The following is a 19936-nucleotide window of genomic DNA, read 5'->3' on the forward strand; positions in this document are numbered from 1 at the left end:
ATGCTGGGAGGGAAGGCAAATGCCCAAAGGATTGACAACTTCCCTCTGCAATGGAAAGCTTGGCTTGCAGAAGCCAGGGAGGTGCTCCTGGCAAGAGGGTCTGGGGGAATAGGATGGCGCATCTCAGCCCGCCTGCAGACCAAACAAGCTTTGTCTACAAACACTTTGGAGGGTGGTGGGGACCAAGGCAGGTCAACGGCGCCTAGAGCTGCACTGAGTAAATCACCCACGTGACACCCCCTTTCACAGTGGGGAACAAGTGGAGAGCAGCGGCCATTTGTCAGACGCTTACTGTGTGCTGTGACTTCCATTAGCTGTCATCCTCACTACAGCCCAGCGGGGGAGGCAGCGGTAAACCATCTCCAGTGTCTGCATGAAGAAACTGAGGTCTGGGGTGGGGGGCAAGAACTCGTCCAAGTGCACAGCCCGTTAGTGGCAGAGGCAGATTTTGAAGCAGGTGATGGCCCGTTCCAAAGCCAGGGCTCTCCCGGCATGCCGCACCACTCTGCAGGGGTTGCCTTGGGACCCAGACGTCCTGGGAGGAGGGCTGCCTAGCATAGCCAGGCGTGGAGGGAGGGAGCAAAGGAGCAGGCGAGCCCTCCAGGCCCGGCAGGCTGTGGCCTGTGAGCCTCTGCATGTCACTCCCAACCGTCCAGGTCTGCTGTGTGCCCGGGGGCAAAACACTTCTGCAGGAATGCAGGAGGCAGTCCTGTCCATGTGCCAGCTGCTGGGATGGCTGTAATTAAGTGGAAAAGGCTCTAAAGAGCCCACACCAGCCAATCACAACCTTGCAATTCAAACAAGCTCCATGGAAGTGAAGTGTGAAGACATCCTGTGACTTCTGCCTGGCGTGCGTATGACGGGGAGCCGGTCAGCCGGAAAACCGCTGCCCTGCAGTTCCTGCTAACAGGCACTTGTGTAAACACCTCAGGCTGACGCCTTGGAACACCCCGGTTCTCAGCACGCTCCTGACCGTTGCCCTGGAGATGCCTCCCTCTCCCAAAGCAGAAAGCACTTTAGGCGGGGAAGGCTCTCTCCATCCAATTCACGATACAGCCCGGTGTGTTCTCATCCCTACTAATTCCTGGGGCAGGGGGAGAATGATTCTCTTTATACCCAGAGGGCCTCCAGGACTGTTACATGAAAAGAGCCAGAAGCATGACATGCTTGGGATAGCGCGAGGAGGTTTTCCTGCCACAGAAGCTCACTATAATGAAAAAAAAAAAAAATCATGGTAAACAGTATTTGTGACTGAGACTCTGATGTGGCCAGACACTAAAGGGACTGAGGGGAGGATCCAGGTAATTCGGTTGGACCTCGTCTCTGTCACTGAGCAGGCATTTCCTTCCTACCAGCCTCTGTGCTTAGAACAACGTTGACACTAACACCTGGATGTATGTTGCGCCTGTGCTACCCGTCTCCCAGGTGTGGGGGGCTGAAGAGGCATCCCTGTGCTCGGCTCACATGCTGCATGCTGCTGCTCTCTACTTTGGGAGAGCATTTTCTGGAAGGAGGCGAGGCCAGGCCCCAGAGACAGCCTTGCAGGCTTCTTTGGTGGGAAATGAGGCACTTACCTGGTGGTCTCTGAGACACACTCTCCATTTAGAGGGAAGGAGGGGAGGACAGGTGTGGCGTGGAGAAGAGCTGAGACCTGCCCGACAGGGACCCCGGGAAGGCTGCTGGCGGCAGGGGGCAGGAGGCAGGAGGGTGTGGGCTGCCCACAGTGAACTGTGGACCCCGGTCCCACCCAGCCACCTATGCCGTCTGTCTTTCAGCTGGCCAGATGGAGTTTAAGCATCCATGAAAACCAGCTTCCGGCACTAAACAATGTTACAATTACCAAACACCTTTACCCACTCGCTCAGCTGTTGCTGCTGGTGGCCCTGCTGCCCAGGGCATCGGGCCGGGCATGCCCTTTCCTGTTCCCTCCCTCCTTCAGCCTCTGGTTCTGGTCCTCCGCTGTCTCCAACCCCTGGGATCACTGCCACTGCCCCTCCCTGCCCACCCAAACCCATTCCACTATTGAAGCCACGCTTCAAACTGTCATTTTCTTTTTAATTTTTAATCAGTCTGTGTCGAGAAAAAACAGGATTTGATCAAGCTTCCAGCTCTCACCGCTCTATCAGCATAGCAATTTTATGGATCAGAGTTTTGATTGTATTTGTCTAAAACCCAGAGGAGAGATGGAATCAGCTCCACAGATCAACATGTATTCGAAGAGACACTTCAAGACTTGGGAAATGTTTTTATCAATCATTTTCTTAGGAACGACACCCGGTGGGCCCCGGGAGGGTGCGGTGCGAGTGATGGATGGACAGGTGGGTGAGACAGCGGAGGCCTGGGAAGCAGGAGCGAAGGGTTGTCTGTCTTCGGAGGCTGCGGACTTCGCAGGACAAAATAAAAGGGGGGAAAAAAATCCAACCTCACATTTTATTTGGAGGTGGAGGAATATGTTTTCAGATACAATTTCTGTTTTGGAAAATTAAATCTGTCTGAGTTTGGCAGCGGGGGCAACAACCCTAATAGTTAACTGGAGATGGGCTCACGACTCAGATAAATTGTCAGGTGGGATCTTTTAAAAATGCCGAAACAGGGCTTCCCTGGTGGCGCAGTGGTTGAGAGTCCGCCCGCCGATGCAGGGGACACGGGTTCGTGCCCCAGTCCGGGAAGATCCCACATGTCGCGGAGCGGCTGGGCCTGTGAGCCATGGCCGCTGAGCCCGCGCGTCCGGAGCCTGTGCTCCGCAACGGGAGAGGCCACAACAGTTGAGAGGCTCGCGTACGCAAAAAAAAAAAAAAAAATGCCGAAACAAAACATTACCTTGGTTACTTCTGCACCATGAGATGCTATTTGAACACACTCTGACCATGTGTAAAGTCACAAGATTTAGCCAATGCCATGGATCCATGTGCTAGACCATGAATACAAATACTGATATTTCACCAAAGGACAGCACGGAGGACAGGAGCCCTACTTTTTGAAGAAACTTCCAGAAAGCCGAGTCTGTCTGAGTCTTTCTTTTCCTTTCTCAGTGGAACCGCCACATCCCGCTTTAGTCTTGCCTTGAGCAGAGCTGTCCAGCCCGAGGAAGACTGTCCAAAGGACAACCCAGAATCTTCCTTGGGGAGCCTGCAGGGGGCGCTCTGCTGCTCTTCCAGCAGCTCAACACAGACTTCCTGCAGAGGCTGATCCATCCTAATTTGGCGTCCAGAGACAGTTTGAAGCAGATTTTAGAAGCGGTTTACATAATGTGGCGTGCTTTCAGAGGAGGCGGGTAGTACTCATAAGTCAGCGGGATGTGGGATTTGGTGGGATATGCATGGAACCGTCCGTCCCATGTTCCACAGCACAAGATGCACTTAACACCTTCATCCAGGACCACACAGGGTCTCCCCCCATCCTTTTGGTTCCTCACTGGTCTCGGCAAATCCTCAAGTTGCATTTAAAAGCACTGCCACTGCCCTTTGTGTCAGCCTCAACTGTTGAGTCTGAGATGTCCGATGTGTCACTGTCCCCATGTTGATAAATTAGAAAACTTCCTCCATCCCCCCCAAGCTCTGTCCTCCAGAGGCCTCACTCCAAAGTACAAGGTGCCCATCCCCAAAGGGGCAGCAGAATCATCGGGACTTTTTCCAGTTATGGATCTTCTTCCATTAGAGGGATCTCTGTAAAAGAAGAGATGGTTATTATACTAATACACCGGAAAACACCGCAAAGATCTGGAATCGTGAGCTTTAGTAAAATGTCTACAGTTCCTACAAATCAGCGAGAAGAAGAAAATGCTAAGTTCCACGTATCAGTTAACAAGCAAATAAACCAACTCCTCTGTACAACATTATTTGCTGGAAAATCTCATACTCAGCTCATAAAAAATAAACTGTTAGGCTTCAACCATGCACCCTAATGGTCATACCAACCGAAAGGTTACAAGTTCAAGTACAGAGAGGCAGGGTGGTATTGGAGAAAAGGAACTCTATGAGGAACCAGGAGACCCCCGTTCCCATGTGGTTACTGCTACTTACTGTCAATATAAGCTGGAATGAGTGCTCTCATTGGTAAAGTGGTGCTGGTGTCCCCTTGCCCCGGGAAACACAGCCCTAATTAGTCTGATGCAGTTTTACTATTTTGCCATGAGCTGCAATCTGCCTTTCCTTGCAGTAGGCACATACACATCTTTTACTTCACCCCTGATAAACATAACCTGTATGCACCCAGAGCTTCTCCAGGGCTGGGCCCTCGTGCCCGCATCTGGGTCTTCCCTTTTAGCACGTGTGTGTTACCTTGATCCCAAGCACCACTTTCAGAAGTCCTGCCTAATTAAGGGAGAAAGAAGAAAACATCCTGGATCATACGGATGCTGTGAAAACCAAGTTCCGCCCACTGTGGCCTTTCTACTTTGGATGGCTTGCTGCTCTTTTATGCCTCCAGAAATTTCAGTTAATGGGCTCATCACTTGTGAGATGATGATCATTTCTTCCAATAACTGGCCTTGCCCACGGCCTCTACATGCAGAGAGATCAAGATGCAATTTAAGCTGAGCGACACGGTAGTACTGATTTGGCCCTGAGCTGGGAGCAGGGTGGGGCTGTGCAAGGGTGGCCCGGGCCTCGGGGCAAATGCTTACCATCTGCAATGTCAATGCCTGGGCTGGTGGATGCCACCTCCCCCGCCGTGCTGGGAGCTGTGTCAGGGTTGTCGGAAGCGGGGCGGGTGCCCCCTTGGCACGTGGGAGGTGAATACAAACTCTGGAGCAGCTCCGAAGAGCCTGAGACGCTGTCACGGGTTCCTGACTCCCCCGGGCCCGTGTCCGTGTCCCCTGAGCCGGGGTATGCTGGGGGGCTCTGGTCGTCCACGGGTAAGGGGCAGCCCTGGCCCACGGAGGACAGGTACCCTGGGCCTAAGGCACTCAAGCCGCCACTCACAGCCTCGTCATAGGACGGGAGCATGACGGGCACGCCGTCTACCACCACGAAGTCGGGGTCGCTGCTGGAACTCCTGGGAGGCCCCCTGTGGAGAGGAAAGTGGTGCTAATCTGTCAGGTGACAGGTCACCCCGGGAACGAGGCCACAGTGCCCCCCACTGCAGCGGGGGTCCTGGGGGCTGCGAAGCCCTGGGAGGAGGTGGTGCAGGAGACCCAGCCTCCCTGCCCGGTCCCCTCCGGCAGACGCTGCGTCCACCAGGGCCATACTCTGGACAGGAGAGGTTTTCTCCTCCTGCTTCCCTCCTGGCCTCTTGCCGCCTCTGGGCTCCAGTATCTCCTCATACTTCCTTCTTCCCCCCATTGGACCTCTGGCCTTGGCCTTATGGTCATAAACCTGAGAACAGGGGACTCTGTGGCCCATTCCAACCGAGCACCCCAATGTGCCCCTGCAGTGTCCCTGAGGGAGCCTGTTGGAAACGGAACAGTACCGTTAAAAGCTTGGGAAACCGTGGACCCTAATGCCCCTTTCATTTACCCCTGTGTTTCATATGCTTCGTGTTTGTTTTCTGCTACGGTATAAAAATCACTCACTTTTAGTCAAGACAGAAGAACAACAACAAAAGAAAAAAAAGGAACTCTGAACACCATCTCACTACCTGTTCCGGGTCTGTGGGCTCACAGCCGGGGTATGCTGGGGGGCTCTGAACCTAAGCTCCGCCTGTGCTGCCCAGAGCGGGGGTTCCCTTATGCTGACACACACGCGGCTTGCAGGATCTTAGTTCCCCAACCAGGGATCGAACCTGGCAGTGGGAGCTCCAGGTCCTAACCACTGGACCGCCAGGGAATTCCCTAGGGACCATTTTTAAACCATCTTAATATTTAGTCTCTATCCTGGAAACTTTGTTCCCAAGCCTATGTAGAAAAATAGCTCTACAGGCCACGTTCAAGTACTCCAGTGTACTATAAATCACAACATGTGGTTCAGCTTTCTCCTTATAACCCTTAGGTCTTCTTTCGATAGTCTAATTGCTCAATGATAGGACATGGTCCCTTGACCCATAAATAATAACGGGGAAGATAGAGAGAGCAGATGGCAGGTTGGAGAGGAAAGAAGATTCTGTCACCTCAGCTGGACCTTGGCTGTGGCCCCAGGATGGTGTCCACACACTCTGGGCCTGGCGTGGATGCAGGCGCACACCCACCCCCGACCTAGCACACTTTCACAGCTGGGAGAGTGGGGCGCTTGCAGGTTGGGGGGGGCTCCTGCCGCCAGGTTGGGGCATTGCTACGTGGGATGAGGCCGTCCTGGGGGCAGGAGGTTGAGGGGAAAAGGTGCATGGTGCTTTCTCCAGCAGCCCCGCCTGCTTCCCACCCCCCCGCGCCTGGCTGGGAGTGTGAGAGGCACGAGTGAGTTTCCTGGAGGGCAGAGTGGGAAGTGGTGAGTCCCCGGGAGACGCCTCCTCCACTAAGCAACACGCTCTTTGCCAGGGGCGTGGTACACACGACCCTGGGGGCCAGTTTGTCCCTGTGTCAGAAACAAATGCTCTTTTCTGAAGCATGAGGTCCCCAAATGAGAAGACTCTGACATGGGCACAGGAATCCAAGGAGATACTTGATTCCCTTGGGAGCCCTGGCTGCTAGCATCCTATGATGTTCGGTGCCCTGACTTCCTTCTCACGTTCACAAACTTATCCCTGTGCTTTCTTTTTTTTTAAAATAAATTTATTTATTTATTTATTTTTGGCTGCGTCGGGTCTCCGCTGCTGCGTGCGGGCTTTCTCTAGTTGTGGCGAGCCAGGGCTACTCTCCGCTGTGGCGCGCCGGCTCTTCATTGCGGTGGCCCCTCCCGTTGCAGAGCACGGGCTCTAGGGCGCATGGGTTTAGTCACTCCGCAGCATGCGGGATCCTCCCGGACCGGGGTTCGAACCCGCGTTCCATGAATCGGCAGGCGGATTCCCAGCCACTGCGCCACCAGGGAAGCCCATCCCTGTGCTTTCTAAATGACTTCTCCTTCCAGGAACGGTGACCTGCCAGCAGCAGTGCTGGGTGGCTCTTGGTTCCGAAGGGCGCTGGTGCGCTCAGTTCCGGGCAAGGGGCCAGCGTCGGAGGGGCAGGGCCACAGGCCGGCCTGGGCACTGAGAGGACCAGACCGTCTCTGAGGGACTTTGACAAGCTCCTCTCTGGTGATGACGAGAGGGAGGATGAAGACGCTGACCCAAGCTCACCTGTGCAGCCGAGGAGGATGGAGACCGCCCCCCACCCCGCCCCCGCCCGCCCACAGGTCCCACTCCGAAAGCCCAGACCCTACTTGGAGGCAGAAGCTCACCAGCCCTGTCCTGGCTCCCCATCCAGAGCCTTTTCTCCTTCCTGAGACTTGCCACGGTTTTGCACACCGGTTTTGAACCTCCGTTGGGTCACGCACCTTGGACCTTGTCCCTAATTACTTCTGTGTATTTATCCTCCCTGTGGCCTGGAAGCTCCAAGGTACGTAACTCTAGAGCTGCAGGCACATAGTGGGCAATGGGGGGACCCCTGGGGGTGGGAGGTGCAGGGTGTGCAGCCCTGACTGTGCTCCCCTTCTCTGCACCCCCTACAATGCCTGCCTCGAGAACGTTTATCCCGGGAAGGAGGGAGATAGGGGCTTACGGGTGGGGGGGCAGAAAGAGGGAAATGAGTCTGTCTCCAGCTTGGTGTTCTGACCCCAGACACCCCAAAACCTCCCAGGCGAATGTTTTTGCTTTCTCCCCTATTCCCCCTTAGAAGCTCAACTCTGCACTCATCAAGGCTGGCCATCCTTTCTCCTTGCTGCCCAAGGTGGCTGCACTGAGCCTGACCCAGGGCAGCCATGGGCTGCACTGACCTGGGGGGAAAGTGGGCCTTGAACTTGGTCTGGAACATCCTGGCCAGGATGACAAGCAACAGCAGTAGCAGCACGCTGGTCGCCGTGAACGCCACGATCTTCCACGTGGTCAGGAGGGTCTCGTGGGTGCTGGGCCACGTTTGCTCTGCCGTGAGAGAGGACAAAGCAGCTGTGAAGCTCCCAGGCCATGACGGGCGCTGGGGTTCCTGTGTGTTCGTCTGAGGGATGTGCCTTCTCTACTTCTCTGCACTCCACCCGCACTGGTTCACGTTACCATTTGTGGGCCCCCAGATGCGCTGTGTTAACAAATGCTTTCCCTGCCCCCCTTTGCTGCATCCAGGGCAGCCATCACCCCTGCTTGGGGCAGGTGGCCGTGGCCACACCTGGAAAAGCCGGGGCAAGCGGGCTGGACCGGGGTGGGCGGGAGATGGTGGGCGGATGTGCACGGGTGCCCAAGTCTCTGTCGTGTGGTCAGTACACGGGTGCTCTGAGACCAGGGGTGAGGACGGTTTGCTAGTAATTTGTTATTAAGTAGGAAGCACTGGCACTTGCACGTGGCTTACGTTTTTAGAAGTGAGTGCAGGCTTTACCCATAATCATATCATCTGTGTTCTGATATGCATCTTGGAGTGGAAGAGAAAGGCTGAGTCATGCATCGCTTGGGTCACACCCATGGGCCTGTGCCCTTGTCAGTGGAAGGGGGCAAGGCTGGGAGAAGACAGAGTGCACAGAGGCCAGGTCCTTCCATGGATGCTAGGGGTCTAGGGACCCGTTCAGAGGGTCAGCATTGTAACATGGGCATGGGCGGGTTAATACTCCTGACCCTCTGAACAGGGTTTGGAAGTATCAGCCACATGTATCCACAAAGATGAGTTTCTACATCCAGTCCCTAACACCGCGTGTGACGGGGGAGGGTGTGTGGGAGGAGGGATGGGGCTCAGGACACAGCCACCCGCCACTGTGAGTAGTTTGAACCTGGACCATCCAGGGACGCCCTCGACGTGCTCACCTGACTTGATGCAGTAGACTTGATAGGAAGGAAACCACTCCCCGTACTGGCAGGTGATGTATTTGTAATCACTGGTGAGGCTGTAGCCGGGATCGCAGTAAAACTCCACCACGGTTCCGTGATTGTAGCGCTCACATGGCCGCGGGTGGCAGATGAAATCTCCATGACTCACCATGGGAGGTAGCGGACAGACTTGGGCAGTGGGGGAGAATAAGAGTTTCAGAACCACATGCTTATCCTGTCTGGACCCTCAAAACCGAGATTGAGCTCGGAGAACACATCCCTCAGAGATGCACTGATACGTGAATCATCAGACCAGTGATGTTTAGCTGTCCCCGAGACAGTGCTTTCGTCTGTCCCTTCACGTGAGGTCAGACGGAAGCCTGCAGTAAGATTCTGAGCATTGCCGCTGTCACGTGGCATTATAAAGTACATCGTAAAAGAGAGGTTTGTTTTACACCGCAAAGAGTATGTCTACTTACTAGACAGTGTTAAGTTGCTCTATTAATAATGCATGCTATTATGTGCCAGACAACCTAGTAAATACAACTGAGATATTTATGGACAAAATCTTCGCTGAAAGGAACAGCTCTCCTGAGCCTGTCCCTGTGGCTATGGGAGAAATTTGGGACCATCCAAATCCCTGGGTGTGCCTAACCTGATCCTCAGATGCCCTCCTGGGGTTTGGCCAATGCTGGCTCCGTGCAGGCCCAGGCCACAGCCTCCCAGTCATAGGCCCCCTGGCCAGCACGGAGGAGCCTCGGGGCCTGGGCCTGGTTTGTCACCAATATGCTACGTCACCTTACAGAGGTCACTTAACCAACTTTAAGCCTTGATTTTCTCCTCTGTAAAATGGAAGTTTATTCTACCCTTGATCATGTTTTATGGTTTCTCTGATCCTCATATTCTATGATTTTAGGGGAAGAAATAGTTGTTTTCAGTTGCCTCTCTTGAACCCGAACTCTGGGTTGTCAGGTAAGAACGGTTCTGTCTGGGTCCAGAAAGATGGTTTTCGTGGAGTTTAGTGCTTGTTCACTGATTCCCACAAACAGCCCTCTTTCCTGGACGAGGCCTCAGAACTGCCCTTAAACACTCCTCAAGAAACAATCAAAGCCCAGACTACCGAGGCCAGCTTCAAACCCACACCTATGGAAACCGCTACGAGCTTTGACTAAAAAAGGGAGAGAGTTAACTTCTGAGCCTCTTCCCAGGGGTACCCAAGCCCTGGGCAGTGGAGACTCACAGGCAGGCCTCAGAGCTCTCCCCACGCAGCCACATATGCAGGGAGCTGCCCGCCCCACACGGGCCGCTGGAATGTATGTCGGGAGCTCTCATCTGGCAGCAACCTGGGCACTGGGGCTGGTCAGCAAGATGGGCCCACCCGATGGGGGTGTCCCATGGCTTGGGGCCAAGAGGCTCTTTACAGACACTCTCTCTCATTCTGCGAACAATGCCACGAGGCAGATCTTGCTGGCTCTTTTCAGAGTCAGGGAAACAGAAACTCAGAGAGGTCAAGGTAGGGCTTCCCTGGTGGCGCAGTGGTTGGGAGTCCGCCTGCCGATGCAGGGGACGCGGGTTCGTGCCCCGGTTCAGGAGGATCCCGCGTGCCGCGGAGCGGCTGGGCCCGTGAGCCGTGGCCGCTGAGCCTGCGTGTCCGGAGCCTGTGCTCCGCAACGGGAGAGGCCACAGCAGTGAGAGGCCCGCGTACCGCAAAAATAAATAAATAAATAAAATTGAGAGAGGTCAAGGTCTCCAGGAGCAGCTGGAGGAGTGGGTAGGAGCTCGGGCTGAGTTCTGGCTCAGCTCCTTACCAGCCAGATGACCCTGAACAAGTCGCTTCTCACCTCCAAGCTTCAGTGGCCTCATCTGTAAAATGGGAGCATCTGAGGGTATTCTGGGGAAGGCTGGCCAGGCCTCAGTTCCGAGCTGACGTGATGTAAGTGGGCGGTCAGGGATAACCAGGAACCGGGCATCTACAGAGAGGGGTCGTAATGAGGCAACTGCTTCCGCAGGTGATGGAAAAACCTACGTGGATGATGAGGCCCCTGAGATGAGCAGCAGCGGGGAAGCCACTACTGCCTCTGGGCGGGTGGGATGAAGGTGTCCTAGTGGCCGGGCCCCCGTGGAAGTTGGAGCCACGGAGGTGATCCTGTGGGAGATGGAGGCCGCGGAAACTCAGGCACTGCTGGAGATGCCCTGGGGCAGCGAGGCACCTGCCCTCACTCCCTCTGGACAAAGCCAGCGGGGAGCTAGCGGACCGGGGGGTGGTGGTGCAGGGGAAGGGCCAGGACTGGGTCTGAGGTCCACGGGCCCAGAGCGTTCTCTATGAATGGCGGCTGGCAGGTGACTGCGCCTCGGGTCCCACAGGTAGACACTGGTAGAGTCGGGACCGGAGCTCTGGCTTTCCACTAGCCCAGGGCATCTCCCGTCCCAGCAGATGCATGCCCTCCACAGAGCTGCCCAGGGCCACGGAGTCCCGTCACCCAATGCATTTCTAGTTCCACAAACTGGGGCTCCTGCCAAATCCACTCCCTCCAGGGTGTTCCATGATCATCCCCAGTAGGTGATCAAGACAGCAGGAGAGGGAAGGGAAGGGAAGGACGAGAAGGAGGGAGAGAGAAAAGGTACCAGCAGCATTGAACTTGTCCTGAGATGCCAGCAGGGGTTTGCAGCAAGGGCCCCTCCTTCCCCAAAGGCCTCTCTGTGAAGGGCACAGAGAAGGAAGTGTCCGGCTCCCTGCCCAGTGAGGGAGGCCACTGGGCTCTCAGAGCCACCTTCCTGGGCTGAAGGAGGCCCTGCCTTCCAGAGTGAAGGGGAGGTTCGATGTCCGCTGTGCGGCCAACCTGACAGGAGTATCTGCCACTCTGGAGGCCTCCAGGGCTTCTGGGCTCATGTGGCCACAGGGGGTCCCCCCTCCTCTGCACCTCCCATGAGCGCCCCCCAGCACTGCAGCAGCTCACGGGAGGCTGGACCTTTGCTGCGAGAGTAGGTCCTTTCCATGGTCAAGAGCGGCAGGACTCTCCTCCTAGCTGCCCTCCAGACAAATCCCCGGGAGTCCCCACAGGGTGAGAAAATCGCCAGAGCATTTTCAAGGCCCAGAGAACGTCATGAGAGGTCGGAAGAAGCCCTGTAAATATATACATGCAAGTTTGTCATGCCGACTAAAAATCGGCATTCTCCACCTGGTTCTACAAGAATGAAGTCACTAAGCCACTGGAGTCGCTGACCTTCAACACCCGGTGAAAGGAGTTCGGGGTGGAGATCAGGAATGAGGCGCTCTGTGCTCTGGGGAAAACTGGCAGAACAGGCCTTCAGACAGTTAAGAGATTTTCAGGAGAAGATTTCATGAGCCCAATTTCTTGCATCTTCTGATATCTAGAAAAGCACTAAAACCATTCATGGAGACGTCTCCTTGTGACGAGCTGCAGCCTTCTGCCAAGATGTGAGCTTGACTGTATGTATCCCCCGTCACCAAAATCACATGTGTACCGTCCTCCTCCCACCTCTTCGGAGCAGTTCCTCAGAGCCATCTGAGAGCCTGTCTCCCAGGCTATAGTCTTCATCTGGTCCCAAATAAAACAACTCACAGCTCTCATGTTGTGCAATTTTTTCCACCTGACAGTTTTCAGCAGCATTTTTCCTCACTTGGAGGATAAAGGACTGCTCAAATCATTGCCTTAACCCTGAGGCAGGTGGTCCCTGATGTGCTAAGGAAGGCCTGGGCTGACCGGACCCTGCATTTGACAAGGGAGTGGGGTGGTACAGCGTGTGCAGCCTGGCACGGGCATGGAGGGCCCCAAATTCATGTTCAAATCCCAGCTCTATACCCCGCTGAGTTGGGGGGCAGGGTGTTAGGCAGCTTGTTTAACTTCTGGGGGGTTTAGCTTCCCCGTCCGTGTAGTCAGGGCAACAATTCCTAACTCCTCGGGTTGTCGCGAGGATTAGAAAGTGTATGTAACGTACGGAACACAAAAGCCTGGAATGCAGTAGGCACTTAATAAATAACAGCGCTTAGTATTTACTGGTGCCTGAACTTGCTGAGTGCCCGTGCTGTACAATCAGGATACGTGGGTTGCACCAGGCCGGCCCCAGACGTTCCTGGAGGGAATCTGGAAGCATCTCACTGGCAGGTTTTCTCAGAGGCCAGATAAAAACCACCCACGGTAGAGGCTTTGATTCTGAGACTGTCATAATCGGTTGCTAATAGAGATGCATTTGTCCCCTAAGTGGAAACATTTATCTTCGCACTTTGCAGTGTTTCTAGTGATTGCACCTGGCCGGCCATCAGCTTTGCTCAAGGAAACCCCCCCCTCACCCGTGCATCCTGGTAGGGGTAGAGGGTCGGGAGTGTTCTTTAAACTTGGAAGGAACAGACAATCAAAGTGTTAACTATAAATTTGGGAAGCTTATTTTATTTTTTAATAACTCTTTTTTTTAAATTATGTATTTATTTATGGCTGTGTTGGGTCTTCGTTGCTGCACATGGGTTTTCTCTAGTTGTGGTGAGTGGGGGCTACTCTTCGTTGTGGTGCACGGGCTTCTCATTGCAGTGGCTTCTCTTGTTGTGGAGCACGGGCTCTAGGCGCATGGGCTTCAGTAGCTGTGGCTTGCGGACTCTAGAGCGCAGGCTCAGTAGTTGTGGCACACGGGCTTAGTTGCCCCACAGCATGTGGGATCTTCCCGGACCAGGGCTCGAACCTGTGTCCCCTGCATTGGCAGGCGGATTCCCAACCACTGTGCCACCAAGGAAGCCCTGTTCATTTCTTAATTCATTTACTTAACACATAGTTTTTGGACAACCACTGCAACTAGATAATGCATTGATCCCACCCTCCTGGGGCTTACTAAAGACAGATAAGTAAACAAATGAATATTGATGTGTCTGGGTGAGGCCTTTCCTCTCTCTGTTGAAAAACACCATCAACTCTCACACACAGGAGGTGGCCTGGGCGACCTGCCCCCACCTCCCGAGAGGCCTGGAAGGTGACTGGGACCAAAGGGAGCCGGATGTTCTTTTAGGCACAAGAAGATCCAAAATGTAAGTTGGTCCTGGCAGGGGATTAAAGAACCAGGGATGCAAAAGCTTTAAAAAGGCCAGACCACATCACTCCCCCTGTGATGGAGACGGGTCAGAGGACAGCAGCTGTGTGCACCCCAAGCCGGAGAAACCGAGGATACCCCAGACGCCAGATCAGCCAAGGACAAGGGCCCTGATCTAGGACAGGTGGTCGAGGGACATGTGGGGAGGAACATCCCGGGCAGAGGGGATGACGCACGTGAGGGCAAGCTGGAGGCATGAAGGGAGGAGGGGGTGGTGGCCGTGTGTGACCAGAGAGGGGAGGGGCTGCACACGGGAGGGTGCAGAGGCAGCCAGGACAGTGTGTAGGCAGCGCCATGGGCCCCGTGGCCGGAAGTTGAGATTTTACCCATGGTGTCAGGGACGCTGTAAAGAGCCGGTATAGACCTGTTTTCACAAGGAAGCTCTAGCTGCTCTGTGGAGGCTAGGAAGCAGGGATGGAGGTGGGGAGGCTGTCGGGTGGCTGCTGCCACAGCCAGGTGAGAGAGGACGGTGGCTTGGACCAGGACAGTGGCAGTGACATGGTGAGTAGAAGAGTGATGGGACCTATTTAGAACTATCTGTTTCTACAATAGGATTTGCTGAGAGAGGTGGAATTTGGGGGCCATGGGAAGAACCAAGGATGACCCCCAGATTTCTGCCACTAGCACCCAGGCAGATGGTCATGCCATTTCACCACATCAGGTTTTTGTTTGTTTGTTTGTTTGGTGGGAAGGGAGAGGTAGTGAGAGTCTGGGCTGCCAGTGAGACAGTCATCCAAGTATTCATCAGGCAGCAGGAGAAAGCGCCTGGGGTCAGTAAAGAACTCAGGCATCGGGGAGTTCCCCGGTTGCCTGGCGGTCAGGATTCTGGGCTTTCACTGCCATAGCCCGGGTTCAATCCCTGGTCAGGGAACTGAGGTCCTGCAAGCCACGCGGTACAGCAAAAAAAAAAAAAAAAAATAGAGAAAGAAAGAAAAAGAACTCAGGCATCATAAGCCTAGAGATAAGACTGAAAACCATGAGACCAGGTGAACTCACCTAGGGAGAGAGGGTAGAGAGAAAGGAGGAGGGGTCCCCATCCAAAGGCTGAGAAATCAGTTGCAAGAGTGAAAGAGACTGGCCGAGCAGACTGGGATGGACCAAGGAAGCTGAGACAGGAAACTGTTCCGAGCAGGGGGCAGTAGTTCCCAGCAAGCTAAGAATGATTGGAAATCACCGGTGACCTTGAGGCAAGCAATTTCAGAAGGGTGGTGAGTGGCCGGTGGAAGAGGGGCAGTGTGAGCTGAGGAGTGGGCGGGGTAGGACATGTAGACTCAGAGAGGTTTGCTAAAGGAAAGCAGCCAATGGGGCAGCTGGAGGCCCGGGGGATCCTGCCCACCCCCCGCCCCCCAGGAGCCCTGGACCTTGTTTATATGTCCTCTACGGGAGCAGACCAACATGGAGGACAAGGCTGGTGATGCTGGGTGGGAGAAGGAATGCAAGGTCATTATGAAGGTGAAAGGAGCTGTGATCCTATATGCACATCAGTGGACAGACTGGCCTTTGACAGGAGCAGCAGGAGGCCGGAGGGAGGAACTAGAGCTGGAACCAGGGACGAGTGGATCGAAGCCAGGGTGATGGAAACATGGGGGACTTGCCATCTGTAGGTTCGCACTCTCTGAAGGCAGTATGAGGCGAGGGCATTGCTCAGAGAGAAGGAGCTTAGAGCTGAGAATTATACATCACTTACCACAGTCCTTCACCCATTTATATATTTCATTATGTCCAGAAGAGGAAAACAAGGTCTAAAAATAGTCTGTGTGCTTCGTGAACATTCACAGAAATTATTCTGGGGGGGACAGAAGAATGTAAGACATTACCACCTCTAATTATTTTTTTAATCCTTCTGAGCCATGAGCCCAGGTATTTGGATTGCGTGTTTCCATTCTTAGTCTTCCAAAGCTTCATGCAGCCCCCTGGGTGGTCCTCGTGTAGGAAGGAGCTGGCTCTTGAGTCTGTGTGCCCAGATCCACCCCACAGGGCTGGTGCTGGAGGCTGTTGGCTGCTCCCACAATCCCGTTCCTCTCTTCTTTCTGGGCACAGAGCTGTCGGCATTGCCCAGTGTCCCTTGTTCCTCTAAGTTCTGGTCAATGAAATGTGAACAGAAGTGATAAATACTCCTCCAGGCCCAATGCACAGAATTCTTCCAAGCTTCTAGAATGAGACAACCTCCCAAGAGGACCTTAGAAGCTGCACCTTGAAAACAGCAGAGGCTCCACTGGCCCCTGAATGACTGGGTGGAGAGGAGGCACTGGCTGACCCACACTCACTAATTCCACACGTGAAAATAAACTTCGGTTTGGTTTGAGCCACTATACCTTTTTGGGAACCTCCTCCCAGGAGTGGGTCTATGCTCTACAGTGTGGATCAGCAAAGCACTCGCTTTCCTGTAGTTCACTGCTACCAGGACAGGCACCCACCCTCCCTACCATGTTAACATCTTAACATCTGAGGAGCATCTTGGTGATTTAAGTCAGTGGTCCTTCAACCCTGCACATCAGCATCACCTGGGGAGCTCTGCCTACCTGGTCTTGGGTGGGGTCCTGGGTGTGGCCAGGTCTCTGAAGCTCCCCAGGTGATTCTCCTAGGTGGTCAGACTTGAGAGCTGGGGAGATGAATCTCCCTCCATTCTCCACCTGCTGGGATGGAGGGTTTACAACATCCAGTGGAGCGAGTGTCAGAATTAAGTTGCCACGGTTTCTGGTCAGAGTCTTTCCCTTCCACGAGGCCCTTCACTGCTGTCCATGGACCAGCAGCTTTGGGATCAGCCGGGAGCTTGTTAGAAACGCATAATCTCAAGCCACATGCAAGTCCTACTGAATCAGGAACTTCATTTTAGTAAGATTCCCAGGTGACTCACACACACGGTCCAGTCTGAGAAGCGCCGCCCCAGACCACGATGAAGCTTTGTAGCTGAGCTCAGCGGTGACAAGGAGAGAAAACTCGCTCTTCATGCCAGAATCTGGCCCTCAGCTGGCCTGGGAGAGCACAGGGAGGTGGTGGGAAAGCCAGCAAGTCTGGGTCTCAAGTCCAAAGGCATCATCTCAATACCAGCAGCGTGATATCCGAGCACCTCTCAGGAACCAAGAGCATGGGCGCTGCTCTGTACACATACAGAACCAGCCAAAACTCTGCCTTCAGGAGTTCTGCCAGCTTCTAATAATTAAACTGCCGCTGCCCCCACCGGCTGTCCCCAGGCTGATCTAAGTTTGGGTGATGATGCCAGGAAGCTGTCTGGCACCCTCCATGCCCAAATCATAGCTGTTTCCAAGGCTACGTCCAAAACCTTGCTTTCGGCTCAGGGAAAATCAATAAACATTGTACAGCACATAACATTTTCCACTTTTGTTTTGCTGTAACAACACGGAAGGCCAATAAATGTGTCCACCCATGGAAGCATGATGACAAGGCTGGGCCTTTGCTTATTCCCAGGCCTGATGGAGCACGGTGTTGACTTGCTTGGAGATGTGCTGACAGATCAAAGTTAAGATCAGTATTACCCAGCAGCCCTGAGGGAGGGGGTCTGATCTGCTTTCCGTCTTGGAGTCACCACATTAGGGTGTTCCTGAAGGAACACACGATGCATCTGATGACGACTGTGAAACTTCAGTGCAAAAAAAAAAAATACGGCTTCACATAAGAAATACAAAGTGTGCCTAGTTTTGGAGACACAGTGAAGCCGCAGAAGAGCACACAGGTGAGGGAGCAGGTGTAAAACCGTGATTTACTCTGACACGTGTTTCTGGGTACCAATGAGGTGTCCTTCCTTCTTTGTAGTGACTCAAGCACCAGGGGCTAAGCCCGGTACAGCCTCACTCACCACGATGTGAAAATAAATCACAAGACATCTGTGGTGTCAAAGTGTTCGGATGCCTGTGAACATCTTCTCAAATAGGATTCCCACAGATGGAATGCCTGATGGTACTTGGGGCATCTTAATTTTTTGAAAGGGAGATAAATCGGGGGCTCAAGATGAAAAAGGTGTGTGTCCCCCAAGTTAACACAGAAAGCCCACAGGGAAGGGAGCATTTAGAGCAGGTGTCTCCTGCCTCTCCCTGCACTCAGCAAACCCTTCCCCATGAGAGCATGCTGAATATAAAATGTTGCCGGTGTATTCCAGCAATTCTTAAGTTCCTTCCACACAAACTGAACCAAGGTACTACACTGATATTAATACATAACGCATTGAGGTTCCGAACTTCAAATTTTTCTCCCATAAATGTTTTCTTAAATTTGTTGTGCCTTCTCAATCTTATCTGTTAGCAAATCCTAGCAAATGAGGGAATAAATAATTGAGTACTAAGTTCATGATAATGGAAAGCAAGTGGTTATGCTTTATTCCCAGCTGAGTGAGACAGCATGAGTGTATGTGTATGTGTACACTTATGTGTATGGTCCCATACTGTACATAGAGAACACATAGCTATGTTTTCTGCTAGCAAAAGTGCTTCTAAGGCTTACACAGTATTCCTTAATGTTCTGCAAAAAAAAAAATAAGAAAAGAAAAAACTCGCTATTCTGTGAAAAGTACCATGCTTTTCTGACATCTGAATGTATTTGAAAACTACTGGCTTAGGAGTCATGGACAATGAAAAAAGGAAAAAGGGGAAAAGTCAGTTAAAGGAGCAGGAAAGGAGAGAGTGTGAGAAAAGCCAGGAAGACATAACATCAGTGGATTAATGGAAGTTGCCTACAGGCAACTTTACATAGTGCAAAGAGCATTTTCTTGGGTTCAAATCTTGGCTCAAATACTTTGGAGCTATGTGACCTTGGGCACTTCATTTAACCTCTTTCGGAGGTAGTTTTAGTTTCCATCACCTGCAAAAGAGTAGCAACACCCACACTGCAGAGATTTTATAAAAATTAGAAATAATAGCTGTAAATCAAGCACAGTGTCTGACACAAAAACAGATGCCCGATAAACACATAGCTACTATTATTAGTAACTATATTATGTATGTAGTAGCTATATTATGAGCCAATGAGAGAAAATGCAAGCAGAAAGGCCAATGACAACTTTGAACAAGTCCCTACCATAAGAGCAGCATACACGCCACACACGGTTCCACTTCATCCTAACCACAATTTTGCAGAGCAGATGTTGTTATGGCCTCATGTATACAGAGAAGGGAATCGAGGCTCAAGGAAGTGAAGTTACTTGTCCAAGGTCAAATAAATAGAAGACCTAGGATTTGACCTTAAGTGAAGCTTACTCTGAAGCTATGCTCGCTCACTGAGCCTTGCTGTAGCGTTTTACGTGTGCACAGGCAGAAGGGAGTGTAGGCCACCCAGGGACCAGATGTGACAGAATGGGTTTCTTGATCTGCTAAGATGTGGGCTTAGAGTTTGGAAAAGCCTTGGAGCCTCTCGAGAGAGAAGAAAGGCAAGATGGGGGAACCCTGATGGACACAGAACATTCCTGTTCCACTTGTGGGCATCAGCAGGATGCTGTGGACAGGGCCAGAGGAGAGGTGAGCTTAGGACAGGGCTGTGGGTGGAGTCCAAGGATGCTGGCCAGCTGGGGTTTGGGAAGCTTTGAAGACGGTCCTTTAAACCTGGGAAGACACAAGAAGCATCTGCTTCTTCTCAAGCCAAGGCAAGGGGAGCACGTGGTGTGGGCTGTGTTGTGTTCCCCCAAAAGTTCTGTCGAAGTCCTAACCCCAGGTTACCTGTGAATATGACTTCACTTGGAAACTGGGTGTATTGCAGATGTAAAAGTTAAGATGAGGTCATATTATAGTAGGGTGGGCCCTTGATCCAATGATCCAATATGATAGGTATCCTTATAATAGGAGAAGAGACACACATAAGGAAGATAACCATGCGAAGACACAGACTCATAGGGAAAACACCACATGATGACAGAGGCAGAGACCGGAATGGTGTAGCTATAAGCCAAGGAATGCCAAGGCCACCTCTAGAAGGAAGGTGAGTCTCCGAAGGAACATGGTCCTGTCAACACTTGGATTTTGGACTTCTAGCCCCCAGAACCATGAGAGAAGACATTAATTATATTTTAAGTCACCAGCCTGTGGTACTTTGTTCCAGC

At 52.9% G+C, this 19936-nt stretch overlaps 1 protein-coding gene across 3 annotated transcripts in view; it reads right to left on the reverse strand.

The window, feature by feature from the left end:
- Window positions 1-1083: 1083 nt before the first annotated feature.
- The window catches only part of SUSD4 (sushi domain containing 4), a 125237-nt gene continuing 106384 nt past the window's right edge, over window positions 1084-19936 (reverse strand). For 2 of the 3 annotated variants that reach the window (XM_022579291.3, XM_089907155.1), the window contains 4 exons: window positions 8791-8982; window positions 7782-7926; window positions 4625-5007; window positions 3527-3665 (listed from right to left, as the gene is read on the reverse strand). In XM_022579291.3, coding sequence (XP_022434999.1) covers window positions 3637-3665; window positions 4625-5007; window positions 7782-7926; window positions 8791-8982 — 749 coding nt within the window. In that variant the 3' untranslated portion in view covers window positions 3527-3636. Of the gene's footprint in view, window positions 3666-4624; window positions 5008-7781; window positions 7927-8790; window positions 8983-19936 lie in introns of all 3 variants that reach the window. The other variant, XM_089907159.1, reaches the window with a different exon arrangement.

This window comes from Delphinapterus leucas, chromosome 1, assembly GCF_059928025.1.
Source record: "Delphinapterus leucas isolate spDelLeu-1000000601 "Yukka" chromosome 1, BTC_Dleu_Yukka2, whole genome shotgun sequence".
NCBI lineage: Eukaryota > Metazoa > Chordata > Mammalia > Artiodactyla > Monodontidae > Delphinapterus > Delphinapterus leucas.